This window comes from Anarrhichthys ocellatus, unplaced genomic scaffold, assembly GCF_004355925.1.
Source record: "Anarrhichthys ocellatus isolate YVR2014 unplaced genomic scaffold, GSC_Weel_1.0 scaffold21, whole genome shotgun sequence".
NCBI lineage: Eukaryota > Metazoa > Chordata > Actinopteri > Perciformes > Anarhichadidae > Anarrhichthys > Anarrhichthys ocellatus.
The window spans coordinates 1187271-1205531 of NW_022280051.1; the positions used below are offsets into that span (position 1 = coordinate 1187271).

The following is an 18261-nucleotide window of genomic DNA, read 5'->3' on the forward strand; positions in this document are numbered from 1 at the left end:
AAAAAGAGAAATAAAAATAGCAAGATTACAGTAAATAGAAGGCAAAATGTGTTGCTAATTCTGTCAACCCCTGAAAGGCTAAAAGATCTGCAATGAGAATAGCAGTAGAGTGACTAGAGAGGGAGATATAGACCCATTAAATGACCAGATTCAGTGGCCATATTCTGATATAGAATCTTTGTTCCAAATGTTCCAACATCCTGAGAATGGGTGAGCAGGCGGATCATTTTTTGTGTCCTGAAGCTGTTATTTCTTCTTCACATATATATTTAGTGGACATTGTTCTTGGCATCACTTGATTTGAATCCTCTCAATCCATGCCAGCCACTTACACTGAAGCTCATCTACAATTTCCATATTCTGCTGTCTCTCTCTCTGCCATGAATTGATGATTCCTCTGCAGAGTATGTCTCTGCTCATCATTGTTGTCTTTCCTCACTTTGTTGGAAACACATCAACACATGCTGCTATTTATCCCAGTGTGTGTAGTTGTTCATTGTATAGCAGAGCATTTAATCCTGGCAATTAATGCGTGAACAAAAAATGCTGTTGAATTCATTTTCCACAATGAGTGTCGGAGTATTGCTATTCATTTTTTTTTTTAAATCTGCCCTCTGCTCCTAGCGGAGGGGATGGGGGAATACAAAAAAGAAAAATCCTACAGTCAGCACCACTGATGTGGACAGTTCATGGACCCAAAAGCAGACTCCTGAAGCAGAACTAATGTAATAAAAGACGGCTTTACTTGCTAGTGAGGAGGCTTACAGTCAGCAGCAGGCAGCCAGTCAAAACCGACACACAAATCCAAAGGGGCAAGGCAAGCAGGGAAATAATCTACGACTGAACAGAGATGGAACAAGGTAAGGGTAAGCTTGCAGGAACAAAGCATAGAATGCGTTAACAACAGTGGTGAGCATCCAACTATTTGTAACAATTTTTAAGCAGCAACAAGCAAGTGATCAGAAAAAGAGTGATGTACAAGAAAGGCCTTGATGATAGAAGTGACCTGTTTTAGATTGTAGACCGAACAGCAAAACAGGCTGCTGGTGACTTTGGAACATTAAGCCCTCTGCTGATTCTTGGAGGCCTCAGTTCCACAAAGAGCAGATGTCAACTCTGTCTTGTGCAGAAGTCATTGTACTTACAGGGCCTTCCTCTAAGACAATAGGACAGTGCACTACATACTTTGTTGGTAAATTCTGTCTGAAACTCTTGTGTTTGCAATTGTTTTCATTCTGCTAATAATGCTATTACTATTATTGTATCAATTCATTTTAATCAGAAGAATTCTTGTTTTTTATATCTATTTTTATCTTATGTTTTCTTTGCCTTGTGATACATCGTTTCCATTTCAAAAACACAGCCTTGCAGGACAAGAAATTGAAGCAGGAGATTTGACACGCTTCGAGGAGAGAGGACATTATGAGGAATGACAGTTCATAAGAATAATCCTCCAAACTTAATATATCATTCAGACAATAATCTAACACCGTTTTTTATTATGCTCTTTTCTGCTGATTTTTCGTGTTTTTGAATTTTTCTGTATTGTGTTGCAATGCTGTGCAAGCATAAAAGAATGAAAACCCTTTTAAGAATTCATTGCGGTTGTGTATGCTGTAATGTTATTGAATAATTGAATATACGCAGAGGACTCACATACAAACATTTTGCACAATAGAGACCTTTTATCGGAAATACATATTTTAACATAAAACTATTTAACAATAGCAACACATAAACATCAAATGAGCACATTGGATAAGAAAGCTAAGGATGAGAGGCTATCAATCACTGAATGTGATGGTTTGTCCTGAAAAGAATTGACTTCACAACAGATGATATGAAGCGGTGACTCCAACACCGACAACAAATATAATCATAAAAATCATTACCGTCTTACCATGCATGTCCTAAATGTCTGTTAGTTCCTGAAAAGTTGATAGAGGGGATATTTACTTGCTTTATCCTCTTAACTTTGATGTATTATTACTACTTTTGGCAATAGCTCTTACTTTGCCTTGATCTAATGGTGCTTGAGTTGATTCCACATTAGACATCCATAAATTCTTATCTAATTTAATTTCTCTGTCATCTCTGCAAAATTGAGCGCTCCTACCAATGAAGATATCAGTAGAATCAAGCATGTCTGGTAAAGAAATGAGATGAAACCAAAAATGTAAAATGAGTTTGGTGCTGTATCCTTAAGGTGGTGCATTAAGTTGGAGATATGAGGCACATGGAAACAAGTAAAGACGTATCTACTTAATCACCAGTGGACAACATCTTGTTACACGTTTCCACAGGGTGTTTTTGGAAAGGTGAAAATACTGTATGTACACAAACTCTATCAAAGCTAGCATACATTAAAAGTGACACATCACTTAATAAAAACCAATAGACTACATAAAAAGTAAATTCCCAAAACCAATGACATGAATAATTAAACGACTTTCGCTTGTAGAGCTCCTCTACCGTAGTCAACAGCTTCTAGAGCTGCATTATGTCACATTATGTATTTCAACGTTTAAGTTGAATAAATGTACAGTTTTCTTTTTTAAGAGGTTGCACTATTATTCAAAGTGATGTAAACGTTGCCTTCTATATATTCTTTACTGAACCTTAGATAAAGGACACAAAGCAATTGAGATGCATCATTTGCATTTCGATCTATTGTAACAGATCATAAAGGTATGTCCTACAAAGACCGTATTGCCCTTGTATTTAATCCACACACAGGCCAGTCAGTCAAAGCAATCACTTACTGTCCAAACACACGTCAAGCTGAAAGAAATGACCTTGGTGCTGCGTTATTGGAGAAAAGGAGCCCTGTAGATTAGTTGGACTGATGGCACACAGGCTGCAGGGAAAGGTGATAAGAACTTCAAAATTAAACTTGGACCTGGGAAGCTGGGCGCCTTCAGAAGAAAAACCGTGGCTCCCGCGTGACACAGCGATTGTTTCTTCTTTTTTTTTTTTAACAAGAGACACAAAGATCACCCAGAATGTTATCTCGTCAGTCCACCAGAGCATCAATCAGGATCCAGGCTGCTGGGAATCGACCCCCTTTGGTCCGGAATCAATGCCCTCTCCCATTCTTATTGGTACAGCAGAGATTGCCAGAGATACAGCACAGGAGAGCCCTGCCAAATCCACCACTATATGTTCTAAATGGGGGAGGCTATTAACTCACTGACACACACTGTCTCCCTCCTTTTTCTCTGCTCAACCTTTCCTTTATCAGTTTCAAGAGGACTGGATTGAAAATGTTACAGTGAAAAAGTTTTTCCTTGTGATATTTGTGTTGAAAACAAAATAAAATAAAAAATAAGTCAAGATTATTCCTCATCAACCCACCACACAGGAACCGGAATCAGTATCTGACTGTACCATTGTGCTCAACACACTGGATGTGTGCCATGAAACAGATCCCTGTTGATGGAGATCAATACAGAATAAATACAAAATAATATAACATTTAAATGTGATTATTTGAATGGCTGATTTATCTACAAATGTATTTCATGATTACAAAGTGAAATTGCTGAGTAGAGCAGATACGCTTCAAATGTGTGACAGTGACCAAAGCAGAATGACAGAATTACTTTCCGTGTTAAAACTACAACTCCCAGTTCCTTCCTCCGCGTCACTGGCTCGCGCTCCTGTCTTCCTGTTTGGGTGCCGCAGCTGGAAAAATGGCAGCTGAGACTGGGAGATACAGGAGTGCAGTTAGCAAAAACAAAGACCCCTCTGGTCTTCTTATCTCTGTCATAAGGTAAGGTTTGTCACAGACATTATATGAACTATACAACGTTCATAAGAAGTCAGAGAGCTTTTGAACTATTCTCGTATTTGCTCTCTAACGGGATGACAGCTAGCTTTTATGCTAAAGCTACGATAGCAACATCCTTCCTGTATTGTTGGTTGTATGTGAGAAATTATAGCTCACAACTTTGCTATTTTCATTATTAATTTAAGGAGTAAATGTAAGTTAATATTAATTGCAGTTTTTTATTCACTCCTGGAGCAGAAGAAAAGGTTAAATATAGGCCACCGTACGTGGCTCTTGCACATTTGAAACTCAAATATTATTCGTGTCACAAAAGGCGATGTTTTAATAAATAAATCTTAACAACTGGAAGAAAAATGTTCTGCACGACATAGTATTACATGAGAGGCAATCACTGCAGATACTGTGACTGTGTGCAACTAACGGTTTGACAGCTGTAGTCAACCTTACTTCCTCTTGTAAAACTCGTTTGGAGAGAGGAAAGTGAACATGGACACGATGGGAAAGAGTTAAAGGGTTCCCAAAGTGGAGGCCAGGAATATCCACGGGCCTTATAAGTGTTATAAGTGAGGATCAGAGGAGCATCTTCAAATGTTCTGCCAAATATGTGAAAAGATGCTTTATTTGACAACATGACTTGTATTCAATTGTTATGAGGGACAATGGAGGACCTACTTACCTTCACGTCACCATTGGCAATTTCCATTTGTGTATTTGGTTGCCTGACTGCACTCTTCGTGGGTTGCGATAGCCTATTTATCCAACATTTATCTTTGGCTGTCATGATTTGAAGCTTTATATTTATTGCACATGTTACAGTTTTACATGAGCTTGTGGCAAGGTTATGGTTTGGACTCTGGGTGGGTTTTCACTTGTGATTAGGCTGGAAACTGGCAATCTGATTTGGCAACACTGACCACTGTTGGACCTATTTGTTACAGCATGAATGTACCCAGGATCTCACATTTTTTTCCTCACCTGCCACTGTGGCAGGTCACTGAACGTTTCTACCAGCCACTCATTTGTCTAGTGTGGAATATATCATGAAACCTTTATCTTTGACTATTTTGAACTTTGAAATAGCTTTTTAAAAATGATATCTCTTAATATAAGGGAAACCTTTGTGCCATGGTGGCAGGTGACCTGACATTTTAGCTGCAAATTCCATTCCCTAAATGTAGCTGTTCATGTTGCCATGCTGTCTGATACTGTAGGGTATGTTGGTGGACAAAGTCTGTTTCCTCCCTCTACCTCATGCTGCCTTCAAGTGCTTTATGTGAGCTCCTACTTTGCTAAAACCTCGCTTGTAATTGAGGGTCTCTGCTCTCCACTCCAACATTGATGCTTAGGTGAATCTACCTTTCTGTTCCCTCTTCTCCATTGCAGGACTTTGTCCAGCAGTGACGATGTGCAGGACAGGGAGACGGAGAAGGGTCGTCTGGAGGAAGCCTTTGAGACGTGCGACAGGGATTTAGATGAGCTGATTGTTCAGCATTATGCCGAACTCACCACCGCCATCAGGACTTACCAGAGCATCACCGAGCGCATCACCAGCTCCCGCAACAAGATCAAACAGGTGAAATGAGAGACTTACTGACAAAAAAACACTGGATGGTTGAGGAAAACCATTACTGGTATTCATGCGTACTTTGTTTCCGATGGATTTCAGAGCATCCACTCGTAAGTTGTGTAATTAAAAACAAATTTTTTTTATTTCATTTGTCTCTTCATAAATGAAAGCTTTCTTATCTCAGTTTTTCGGCTAAAGACTAAAATACTGACTTAATTTACATGAATCCTTTTCACCCAAGAAGGAAGCAGCCTACTTAGAAATCGTCAGCTGAAGTCAGAATCTTTAGCCTCTGGACATCCTTTTCTCTATTACACTTTGAAAAAACATTGAAAATGTGAAGGTCAACCTTTAATGTCCCTTCCATGAGCGAGCCAGCACAGATTTGGCAAAAAAGACATCCAGTGTCTTTGTGCTTTTTCTCAGGAGGATAAAACTGAATTTTAACGAAGGTGTGCTGGCTGGCACGGTTCCATCTTAAAATGATGACTTATACATTTTACCAGTCACCATTGCATAGGCCTGCAGACGGGAGACAATGTGACACGTGTGTGTTTGTGTCATTTTGCTTCCATCTGCTTTTAATTAAACACTGCATACTCTCCATCACAGAAGGAAGGGACCTTCTAGGTGGCTGCAGCTCTGTAGCTCTGCCCAACAACCAATCAGCTCAGCTAATCAGCCAGAAGTAGAAACACCTGTGTCGGTGTGCAAGGCCAAAAATAACTCCTCCAAAAAAAAAAGGTTTTAATGCACGCCAGCAAATCAAGTGTTTCAAGGGAGATGATGACTTTCATCTGCATTTCAGACATTCCCTCTACACTGATCACATATGAATTATGTCCTTTCTTTTTTTTCTTCTTCTTTATTTTGCATCTATATTGGTGCTTCTGCACATAAAATTAAAATTAAATATTGTGGCCTACTTTTTTCCTGCAGGTGAAGGAGAACCTCCTGTCTTGTAAGATGCTGCTCCACTGCAAACGGGACGAGCTGAGGAAGCTGTGGATAGAGGGCATCGAGCACAAGCACGTCCTCCAGCTGCTGGATGAAATCGAGAGCATCAAGCAGGTGCCTCAGCGGCTGGTGGCCTACATGGCCAGCAAGCACTACCTTCATGCCACAGATATGCTGGTGAGTAGACTCATGGCCAGAGACGTGGTCGTGGTGAAGACGTTCAGTTATACAGAGAGGCAATAAGGACAGAAAAAATAAATAGCTTGATAGATTTGCTCACCAAATATGTTTTTAGTGTGACGGTAAGCAATAAGAAAGTGAGAAATGTAAAAAAAGGAACACTTTGTTGTCTTGTTGTTGAAGTCTTTATGTAAATGCATTCGGGGCGAAACTGAGGCTTCTTCTGTGTCCCGCGGTGTGCGCAGTACACATACATAAACGCCGCTTTCTATGAAGTGTTCATGCTAAGATTGATTTCCTGGCACCTCTCATCTCTCTAAAGAATCCTTTTCTAGCTCTAACAGTCTGCTGGGTGCAGCTCTTTTACTTCAATAGAACATCATCTAAGTGCAGTGGAGGCACTGCAGGTGTGTGTATGTTTGCGTGTGCGCTCGTTCTTTTGATGTGTGTTTTGCTGAATGCTTGGCAGGGAGGAGCCGAAAAAAGGATGGTACTGAGGACCAAACGACCGGGCTCTGTGATCCCTCTGCTCCTTTTCCTTTTTACTTCCTCTCTCCCTTCTCTGTCACACCCACACATCTTCCTTTTTAGACTTTGGTAATAATTAGTTTGCTGAAATGGGGTTATCTGAAGAGGAGGGATGATGATATGCCCAAAAGACCATGAAGAATCCTCTGTGTGGGGGTGGAAAGAAGTGGAACTTCATTCAACCTGTGCTAAGTCAGTACAGTGTGTTTGAAAGGTTGTGCAAAGTTCAAAGTCAGTTGGACGCTCCGCTGCTGTCTTGCACACTTCAAATACGCTCTACTTGATCAGGATAGTGCGCTTCCGTTGGTATGTAAAAAGCATACTTTAAAGGACAGTTTAATACGCCTCTACATATCAGAATGCTGTTGGATGCATTCGTTCTACTTTTTGCTTTGGTAACATATTTATGCAGTTCATGAATAAATGATTTATGGAAAGTCCACTTTAAATAAGCCGCACTTAAAGCCTGGACAGGCAACATAGGAGAAAACCAGCGAGAGTACGCTAGATGTTAAAACTTCAGCCCGTCCCTTCAGGTTTTCCTCCAAAGCCACTCCTCCATGTTAACATATCATAATGCACGCAGGTAAGCAGATAGGTAGGACGGGGAGATGGCTCGGTACAGTGCAGCCACAGACACCAGGTTTCCAAAAAAGACCATTTTTAACAAATATAAAAAAACGAAAGTACATAATACCCACCCTAACTTAAGTTTATGAACTAACACAGAAGTCCTCCAACTTTCCACATTTATTCTCACTTCCTGCACTTTTGACGTGATTGACTAAATGAACTTTGTGAGCTAAAATAATAACTTATTATTAATTAAAGTGCACACATACCGGATACTCAGTGCATGTTGCTTTTGAGCAAGTTGATGTTTGCAAGTAATGGCTTTGTAAGGTCGGGTATTGTTTACTCATAAAAGTCATGTGATTCTTGTTTCAAAATATTGCCTTACTGATGAAAAGGTAAATAAAGAAAATGCCTGCTTGGGTCCGGTGCACATAAACCTGTGAAATGTATTTGGAGTGTGTATTGAAAGTTGTGTGAGTGTGAAAAATCTCTCGATACAAACTTAACTTAAAACTGGCCAAAGGAATAATTTCATCGAATATGACAATTAGGTTTCTATAACAATATGCATTTCCCCCCGATTTGCTGTCTACAGCGTCGACGCACTCCCTCGGTTGTAACATCATACTGCCGGTGTCACTTCTCTGAGAGTCCCTGAAGTGTTTATTCCCATCACGCTGTCACTCATTACCGCTCTCATCTGTCAGATTAACGACTCCCTGGTTTTCACTTGCGCCTTCTGTTGCTTCTTCTCTCCTTTTTCTAATCGATTCCTCCCCCGTCTTTTATTCTTTCTTCAGCAAAAAGTTGTGAACGGTTTGCGCTTACTAACTCATGCGGTATATATCTTTATTATTACATGTGCTGTGTAGTGTGGCAAGAGTACAGACTAGCCAGGAATAACTTCCTCGCCCCTCTCTCTCCTTCACTGTCTCTTGCTCTCACATTGTGTGTGTTTATGTGAGCCTCTCTAAGGGTTGACAATTAGAATTCAGACTATGCTCTCTGTCTGCTATTGAATGGCAGTTTTAGACCCCATGGGTTCGGTTAAAACGAGACTGGCTTTGGTTCCAGAAAATGTCCTCTCCTCTCCTCTCTCCTCTTCTGTATCCTCTCTCATTTCCTGTTTCCTTTAGTGTCACAAAACCCAGGTGCACACACATAAAACTCGCCCCCCCCCGGAGCTCAGAGCTAGTGATAACCTGTCATACTCTCTTCCCCATCCTATCCTTCTCACAATGTCTCTTGCTTCTGAGCAAATTCACGAGAGGCTTCCTCTCCCTCATTACTCTGACAGGCCCGGCCCCCTAATGATGTTAACCAGCCTTGCTCTGTCTGCCCAGCCCAATGGTAATGAGACCCCCCCCACACATACAGACACTTAAGTGTTAAATGATTTACAGTCGTACAATCATACACATATAATCATACACAGACGCATCTGGGAGGTGTACACACACACAGGACACACAGAGCCTTGCAGGCATGCCGAGTTATTCTATTAAACCGTAGCGGGCTGATCAGCAGCTCATCTTGTCACTAATGTGGCTCTCATTTGCATCAACACACACTTGACCCATGCACTCTGCCCAGCGTCCCCCCCTGCGTCCCCATCCCCCCCGGCTACCCATTCCCTTCCGTCCTGCCCTGGCCATGCAAGTATCCTTCACAGCGCTATCATCTGGCCATTAGTGCCCTTGAAATACACACAGTAATGCACATACAATACATGTAAGTATACAGGCTGGCACATCTTATTTTATGGCATTAAGATTTATTAATTGCAAACAGGACACAACCGCTGCTGCTAATGAAAACGGAGGAAATAGGGAGGCAGTGAGGGAGACTGGGTGACTCAGGAGGGCATGAGACAACTTTATATCATTTCTTCGAAGGAAATATATTTTTCATAGATTGTACATATTTGTATGTATATTCATAGGTCAATTGAAAACAAGATAAGTTATTATAAATTAATTGTATTAATAGTTTATTCAACCCATGAACAATAACGGTAATGTCATTGTGGTTGTTCGTCTTCATTGTATGGAGTGAAGCTTCACTATTGCACTGGCCAATTTGATCATTACAATCATCTTTCCATTTGACACCAGATCACATCTGGACAGATTTGTTTTGTTACCAACAGAGCAGCACTAACCACAGGTTAGTGTGATGATAAATTCAATGTATTGTCTCTGTATGGCCCATACGCAGTTATTGTTGGGTAAGAATTCAATACTACGCCATAGAGATCCTGTGGTTTTTCCTGTCCATAATTGTCTGTAAGATTGAGTTTTGTAGGAGACAAACAATTGGATGTGCAGCCCTCCCTCCTCCACCCTCCCACGTTGGTTGTGTGACGGTTGAAAGTTGAAATGTACAGCTCGGGCTAACCTGTGATTGGCTGTTCTGTTGTCTCCTATGCAGGTGTCAGCCGTGGAGTCCTTGGAAGGCCCCCTGCTGCAGGTGGAAGGGCTTGGAGATCTGCGCCTGGAGCTACACAGCAAGAAGCTCAACATCCACCTCGTGCTCATTGATGAGCTGCACCGACACCTCTACATCAAGTCCACAAGTCGCCTCGGACACAAGAACAAGGACAAAAACGCTGCTCGCCTGCCAGGGTAACGGGCGCTTTATTCAACTTTATATATATATATATATATATATATATATATATATATTTATTTTGATCTCTTTGTTAATATCCCTTTAAGATTTACCAAAACTGTAGTTAGTCTTTTATGGTTCCGCACAACGAACATTGAAATATGTTTAGTTTCATTTTCTTCGTGTTAGCACTAATATACTCGGCTGGATAAGAGTGCGCACTGTTTAATGAGCCAGTTTGTTTGGTGTGAGGTACCGGACGCCTTCTTCTATTATGTCGTGATAAGAAATGTAGCCTTCTTTGAAAACTTTTGACCGTATCGTCGTGTAATCATTATGCCTTGTTGGTCCATTGCTGGGACAACTTGCAAATTGTTTACTGTCTGGAGACCAATTACTGACAAAAACAATTAGACCGTGTGTAACTTGTTGTTGTTCTATGTTTGTTCTTCGTGCTGTGAAGTTCCGAAGAGGTGGACGAAAAACACAATTTATTGTAAAGAAGATAACATCACTAAATCAATCATGGGACGTTTGGGAGATATACACTTTGAGACATCATATATAAACGCATACATCTATATATCATGACTCTAAGTGTGTATGTGTGTGTGTGTGTATATATTACTAGCAGTTTCAGCACATAGAGTTAAAAGAAGCAGCTTTTGCAGTCACGAGGAGAATAACAAGCTCTGCCTCCATGACCCGAGGGCCAGTTTCTTAGTTTCATGATGCAGCCGTGTGACTTATTCGGGATAATTTAGCACGATGACTTCGAAACACACCGTTGATGCTGTTGTGTTGTTTGCCCCTTTTTACGCGTGTGTGTGTGAGTGTGTGAGGTGCAGTAATTACGGTGGCGGGGCTTTGCTGAAGTACAGTGATTTATTACGGGGGGTCAGCCAGTGACAGGTCCTGGCCTTCCTGTGTTGGGTTGCCTCTAACAACAAGCCAGCCTCCATACACCCCGCTCACTTAGCAGATGCGCTGTGTTTATACAGCCCGACTTAAAGGACCCGGGTTGCTCCAACCTCCGGCTTAAGGCTTGATAAATGGCTCATTGGAAAGCAGCACCGATCCCACCCATAGATGCGGGGCTTATTTGTTACAACCTTAGATTGTTTTTGTTAGAGAAGGCCGGGTTAGGTTTCTGTTGGCGCATACTAAACTTTTATATGTGTATGAAAGAAGCTATAACTCCAGATTTTTGGAGTTAGTTTGAGCCTATTCCTGTCATACAGTTATTCAGTAACGTGACTTATGGGTCTCTGGGTTGTTTTTCTCCTCGCAGTTCCACGGCCAAAGACGCATCTCCGATCGCCGTGTTGGACGTCAGCAGCCTGTCCACCCCACGCAAGCTTCTGGATTCAACACAGTTCAGCACGCCCGGATCCAGCAGTGGTATGTTCCCATGATCTTTAGACCCTCCCCTACATTAGATAGGCGAGTAAGAGGGAGTACTTGTTCTAAGCTTACGTCAGGAGAACTACAGAGATAAACACACCGACAAAGCAGTGTGTTGTCGGTCTCTTTGGATAACAAAGTGTGTGGATTTCAGTTTGCAATTTGACTTTCTCTGTGCTGATATCCTTAGTGATAATGAAGTCATTAGCATCATTCTCTCTCACACACACACACACACACACGGTATAACTGAATGCACCAGAAACTGCTGATCCGAACTATTGTACAAAGGACAAACGTACCACTGATGCTCTTTGCACACACACCTACATTTCGCTATTTGCCCTATATGTCACAACACTTTTAAACTATGATCGTAATATACATTTCCCTTGCTAACATTATAATTATCTTGTCTTCCCCCCCCCCCCCCACTATCTGTGCCATTAGTCACCCAGCATCTCTGTCATCACAGCAGGGGAACGGCATTCATTACGCTCAAACTGGTAGCCGGCGCTTTAACAGGGACTGATGATGCCGACTATAACTGTATTCAGAAATGTATGAGTTCTCTCTTGGATGCTGGGGCATAGAGTCGGCGCTGCATTCCTCCCAGGCAGAGAACAGAGGAACGCAAACAAGGAGATAATGAAAGAAGTTAATCTTGCAATAACTCTGTGTTCCCTTGGTGTTTCTGAGTTTTTATATTAAGCCTGGCACTTTTTTTTTTTTTTTTTTTTTTTTTTTTTCACCACCCACTCCTGGCGTTCTAAGTTAGCGACTCACAGTTTCTTCTCAGCTCTGTCGATGCCTGTGCATACCACTCAGTCTCCACAAACATATTGGCTCATTGCTGCTCTATCTCTTTAGCTCTTACTTCACTGAAGGCTTATGTCGCCTACAGTACAACTATCATTTCAGTTATACAGCTCCGCTTCTCATTATCACTGAGCTTCTCCCACCACCGTGAATGCTCGTGTCACGACTTTAAAACGCAATCAAACGTACAAATCACCACAAATTCATAGTAAATATTCCTTTAGTTCGCCCACCCTGTAGGCCTAAAGTGAAAGGCTAAACCACAGCATCCCACATTATGCAAAGAAAACAGTGCCGATGAGCTAGCGCCAGCTGGTAAGTGCCTAGCACCATCATGCTAACAAACTGTGATCACGACACATCAGCCGGCTTCCATCAGTGGCCTAGCTTGCCATTTTGTCTAATAGCATTAGAGCACCTCATTTGTAGCAAGTAATTGTCATAATTATTACACAAACTCCAGTTGGAATGGGGGGGAAAAGAGGAAATGCATCCAAAGTCCATTAACTTGCCATAAACATTAACTCTCTTAACGTGCTTTGATGGGGAATTGGGAGGCCCTATCTAATGGAAATTAGAGCGTCATTCCACGCTGTCACTCTCAATTTAGCTGCTAATGTGGCTAAGTCAGATGGAAAGAGCATGAACAGGGGGGGGTGACAACATGATAGGTGCAGGTGTGTGTGCGTTTAAAAGAGGAAGATATAGTATGTTATTGAAGTGTTATTAAGAAGTTTGTTACACAATCTTGACATATCTAGTTGTGTGAAATTGATGGAGCGGTTACTCTGTGTGTGCTTTCTTCAGTGCGTGAGCTGCAGCAGGACATGCGGGAGTTGAACCAAGCGGACCTCCCTGAGGTGGATCCAGAGGAGAACAGTGCTGAGTTCATGGGCATCCTCATCAAGGTAGATTGGACAACACTACACACACACACTGTGGATCTCCATGCCTCCGCTCTGTTACGTCCACTCCGTGTGTTCTGCGCTGCCGTTTCCTTCCTTGCGTCAAGTGAACTGATTCCATCGATCGTCCTTTTTTTTCTCAAAGGCTCTGGCCAAGTTGAAGAAAATCCCCGAGGCCATCAAAGCCATAATGGAGCGGCTGGAACCCGAGCTGAAACAGATCGTCAAGAGGTCCACCACTCAGATAGCTGACCATGCTTACCAGAGAGGAGAGAACCTGGCCCAGGAGAGCCAGCCAAGGTACAGTCACAATGAGACAAGCAGGGTAAGGACACACAGACTGAAGGAGGAAGGCACTGTGGTAAAATCTCATGGCTTCCTGAGTGTGGAGACCGATTCCCTGAAGAGTGAGGATTGCTATTAATCAGTGAAAACTGGAGATTAATAGTAGGAAATAAATGAATTGGGAATAGGAGATACAGTCAGCAGATAGCCAAGAAGAGGGAACTATAAGCAGTTCTTAGATTAAAGTCATATATTTGAAATGATGATGCTTGCCTGATTAGAAATAATTAGTAGAATCAGCAATGTTTCCAAAAAAGGATCAGTGTAAACGGCGCTATGCAGCTACCGTTGATGCTACAGATTAAATACCTTAATAAAGCTGTCACTTGTAATCCTCTCGGTATTTTATCCAGACGAGAGTTTTTAATATTGTTACATTAGACTCAGTTCCACAGTGTCATTAAGCACAAGGTGGCCAATCACGTGTGTCCTTACTAATACAGTACAGCCGTTTATAACTCCTACTATAGCTTGGACTGGTCACCTAACCAGTCGTTAGGTACGTATGTGTGCAGCCGACGGTGAGGGCGGTAGACAACATGTTGTGAATGCAGTCCCAGGGTGTTCGTAGTCAGACAGTCAACCAGGTGTGAAACCCAGTAAAGACCGCCTCAGACCATGAAAACAGATTCTCTGCTGCTTTAAACCTAGACAAGTCACGGTTATACACACACACACACACACACACACACAAACACAAACGGCTTCACACCTGCCGTAGAGGACGGCTACATTTTAAGAAGCAGTCGCATCGGCTCCTGCAGACTTTGGGGAAACGCAGGCCTCAGTCCACTGATCCCGAACCATTTAAGAGGAACGTCTTGTTTTCTGTCAGGGATGCTCTCTCCGGCCTCGTCTGCCTCCCCTCTCTCTCCGGTTGCTGCTGAATGTCATCTGACCTCGATGTAAGCGGCCACCTTGTAGCTCATTGCCAGCTCTACTCCTTACAGATTGTTTTAAAATTGCCTTCTTGTGTGTATGCGTGCGAGTACTTAACACCGCATACGTGTCGGAGCGTTCGCATTCGGGCGAACACTTAGAGGTGTGTGTGTGTGTGTGTGGGTACACACCTTTTCTGCCTATGTTCACTTCAATTTAAAGTCGAGGCTTGTTGCTATGGAAACTCCAGCCAGCGTACCACTTGTAGGGAACAATGGTGTTGCATATTGCACACTATATTTTATAGCACTGCAACACTTAAGCACTTTACGGCGGCGTGCGGCTTACTGGTGGAGGTTTATGTTCTCGTTTGCTTCCTCTGTGATCGGACACAATGAGGTGCGTTTTCCTTTCACTAGATGTTTACCTTTAGTAAGATACTCCATACAGGTTCCCACAAGTTATCATGCACCGCTGATCTGTGAGTAGTTTAATTTACATCAAAGCAGTCTTGTTGAACCAAAAAAAAACGAGGCATATTTCTTTTATTTTTTTGGTGTGTATATAAAAAAGATTCTGAATCCCTCAGAAAGAAAGCTGATTCAAAGTGAAGAAATGCTTGAATGACCAAAAAACATAAAGAAAAAAGTATTTGAAATCCAATTTAAAAACAAGAAAAGCACATTGATCACAAGATTGATTGCTTGTCTCTTTTATACTGTTTTTTTTCTTCTTCTTCTGCCTGTTCAGTAGAGTGGTCTTTGATGTGTTTCTACTCTGTGGATCTGTGTACGACAGCAGGGTGACCGGGCATAGTTGATATTTCAAAAGTTGTTCTTTAAACACTCTGCAGGCTCCTATTTACTATCATTTCTGTGGCTGACAGCCCCCCCCCCCCTACACACACGAGGTGCCGGTCAGTTCGTCAGAGACTTTATGTAGACGTGTGTGTGCTCCCTGTTGTCTCTCCTGACGTGTGTGAGCTTCGATCCTGAGGGTAAATGAGAAGTGAGGCCTCAAAGAACAGACGATATGGATTAGGATGGCCTCCACTGGGAGATAATGAGGAGGACTAGGCTGACTACACTTCGTGTGTGTGTGTGTGTGTGTGTGTGTGTGTCTGTCTATCTACCTGCGTGTGTCTCTGAGGGGTAAAGTGACGTGTGCTGAGAAACTAAACCAAATAAGTGGTCCTGGTCAGAGCCGTACATTTTGCGTGTGTCCACTTCTACGTGGGCATACACGACCATGAATTGTTTGTCAAATTCTGAAAGTTTGTCCGTTTATACATCAGGGAGGGAGGGAGGGAGGGAGAATCCTTTGGCTCGTTGGCATTTAACAGCTCCTCTCTCTCCGTCTCACGAACATCTTCCATCGGCTGAGTTATAGCTCACAGTGATTCGTGCCTGCTCTCCTCTCCATTAATAACATTTACTTGCCGCTACTGCCAGACAGTAGCGGCAAGTGACAGACAGTAGCGTCAAGTAGCGGCAAGTGACAGACAGCCAACCCAAATGCCCCCCAGTGAAGCATCCGTATTGCCTCTACATTATCCGGATACCTTCCCAGGAATCCTTGGCCACTTCACAAAACTTTTAGCGTGCGTTCTTTTCTCGCAGCATTAACTCGTATTGACGTGGTATTAATGAAGGCTCTCAGGTGCTTTTGAGTATACTTAATAGATGGAACGCTCGCTTGTGGCAGTCTCTGCTTCTTTGGTTTGCAACCGCAAACTTTCATTCTGTTTATCTGTCCTTCTGGATAGAAAAGGTCTCCACCAATAACAAAAATAAAAGCCAGAGGAGCGGGCTAAATGACAAGTGTAAGACAAACACTATATATTTATTTCACTGTCGTATCACTCCACTAAAATAAAGTGGCCACTCACTAGCATGGGGTGAACTGGCTATACTCATTCAGACTCAACTAATGTAACCTGTGTTCCCTCTTTTACTTTGAAAGCTTTGTCCTTGCTTAGAAAGCTGGTGCAGCAAAGTCTGCGTGGACGCATAAGTGGAGACGAAGCTGCCGAGAGTTTCCGACCCAGAGTGCAGCACTCGCATCAAGTGGGAAGGTTCTTTTGGTTGTGAGCTGTGTGCTCTCTTCTTCAGCCAGAGCCATTTAGAACTAATGAGAGTAGCTGTTCATTCGAGTCCAGCTCGCTCACGCCTTCCCTCATAGCCGGCTCAGGCGCTGGGTTATTGCTGGAGGAGAAATACAGCCGTGTGTGCGTGTGTGCGTGTGTGCGTGTGTGTGTGTGTGTGTGTGTGTGTGTGTGTGCGTGCTGAACACAAAATGTAAATGAAAACAGGTAACCGAAACACCCTAAATGGTGTAAATGTGAAATGCACGGATTTGGATGCCGTTTACCACGATCCTCGGCGTGTCTCAGCTGCTCTGAATACTCCGGGGTGTGGAGACTTTTTCTGGTCTTTGCTTGTGATGGGGAAAAACAAATCTGTTAGCTGGTGTGCTGGCTGGCTGGAGCAATCACACCACGCTCCTACGTTTCCTCTCTTTCTAATATTAAAACAGAAGCTGTATTCCTGGGTGGCTTTCTGTTTTCTTCTTTCAGAAATCCAAGGCCAAGCTATTTGCTGTAGAAGTCGTGTATTTTCCTAACTAATAAACTGTCAAGTGAATGCTGCGCCGGCTTTCCAAATAAATGTGTTCTAAAAGTGAAAAAACAAAATGTCTCACATCAATTTTGCTTCACTTCTCTAAATCTCTCCCCACTCTCTCTCCCCCACTCTCCTCCTCCTCGTCTTTCCTCCCCCATCCCTCCCGTTGCTCATCTTTGCCCTCCCTTTCGGCTCCCTCTGGCTCCCTCTACAGGCTGCTGCTGGATCTGCTGGAGCTGTTGTTTGACAAGTTCAAGGCAGTGGCCCAGGCGCACAGCGTGGTGCTGGCCCACCTGCAGCGGATCGCGGTGCAGTGCCCGCGCGGGCCCCACGAGGAGGGCATCAAGCTGTACGAGCAGGCCGACGTCTCTGCCAAGATCCAGACCGTGCTGCAGGTCAGACACGAGCCACAGTAATAGCAGAGTGCTGATGTGTTTGGAGCATTGAGAAGACCATAGGTCGTCAAATAAAACACAAAGTTTAGATAACACACAAAACAAAGTGTGCCATGTCTTTCAGTCCAGATGATTATAATAGATTTGAATCTCTGTGAGCAGAAACCTGTAGAATCTATCCATCAAACTTTGATGTATGGCTTTACTCTTTTGTAGTGTTCATTTCACATTATTACTTAAGTATTGGGCCATATGGTAGCACTGCACCTTGTTTGATTTGCCTTCCCTTTGCTGGCATTCCCCCCAGGATTTTACTTTTCATCCACCGCCATGGAGATTTGTTTGTCATTGATTTATTTTCCACCCCGCACTTGCCTTTAAAACATTGATTTAATTCACCTTCTCTCATAGTAAATTGGTCAGTTGAGGAACTGGCAGCGATGTGATGGATGGCATTCAATCTGTCAGTGAGGAGTAGCAAGAGGAGAAGACGGGGAAGATTGCTTGGATTAATTTAAGGTTCTTTAATTGGCGCGCTTTCACGCGGGGTTCTTGCTCCCTGCTCCTGTTTGATTGGCTGAGGGGATGAGCAGCTGTTGAGCTGACCTATGGTGAATCACGGAGGAAATTCTCAAAGCTGTGTGTGTGTGTGTGTGTGTGTGTGTGTGTGTGTGTGTGTGTGTGT

General features: G+C 42.8%; 1 protein-coding gene across 1 annotated transcript in view; it reads left to right on the forward strand.

Annotated features, from left to right (window-relative positions):
- The first annotated feature begins 3692 nt into the window (after positions 1 to 3692).
- The window catches only part of exoc4 (exocyst complex component 4), a 92847-nt gene continuing 78278 nt past the window's right edge, over positions 3693 to 18261 (forward strand). The window contains exons 1-8 of the mRNA XM_031859122.1: positions 3693 to 3772; positions 5174 to 5363; positions 6297 to 6491; positions 10029 to 10222; positions 11500 to 11609; positions 13239 to 13339; positions 13482 to 13636; positions 17396 to 17576. Coding sequence (XP_031714982.1) covers positions 3693 to 3772; positions 5174 to 5363; positions 6297 to 6491; positions 10029 to 10222; positions 11500 to 11609; positions 13239 to 13339; positions 13482 to 13636; positions 17396 to 17576 — 1206 coding nt within the window. The remainder of the gene's footprint in view (positions 3773 to 5173; positions 5364 to 6296; positions 6492 to 10028; positions 10223 to 11499; positions 11610 to 13238; positions 13340 to 13481; positions 13637 to 17395; positions 17577 to 18261) is intronic.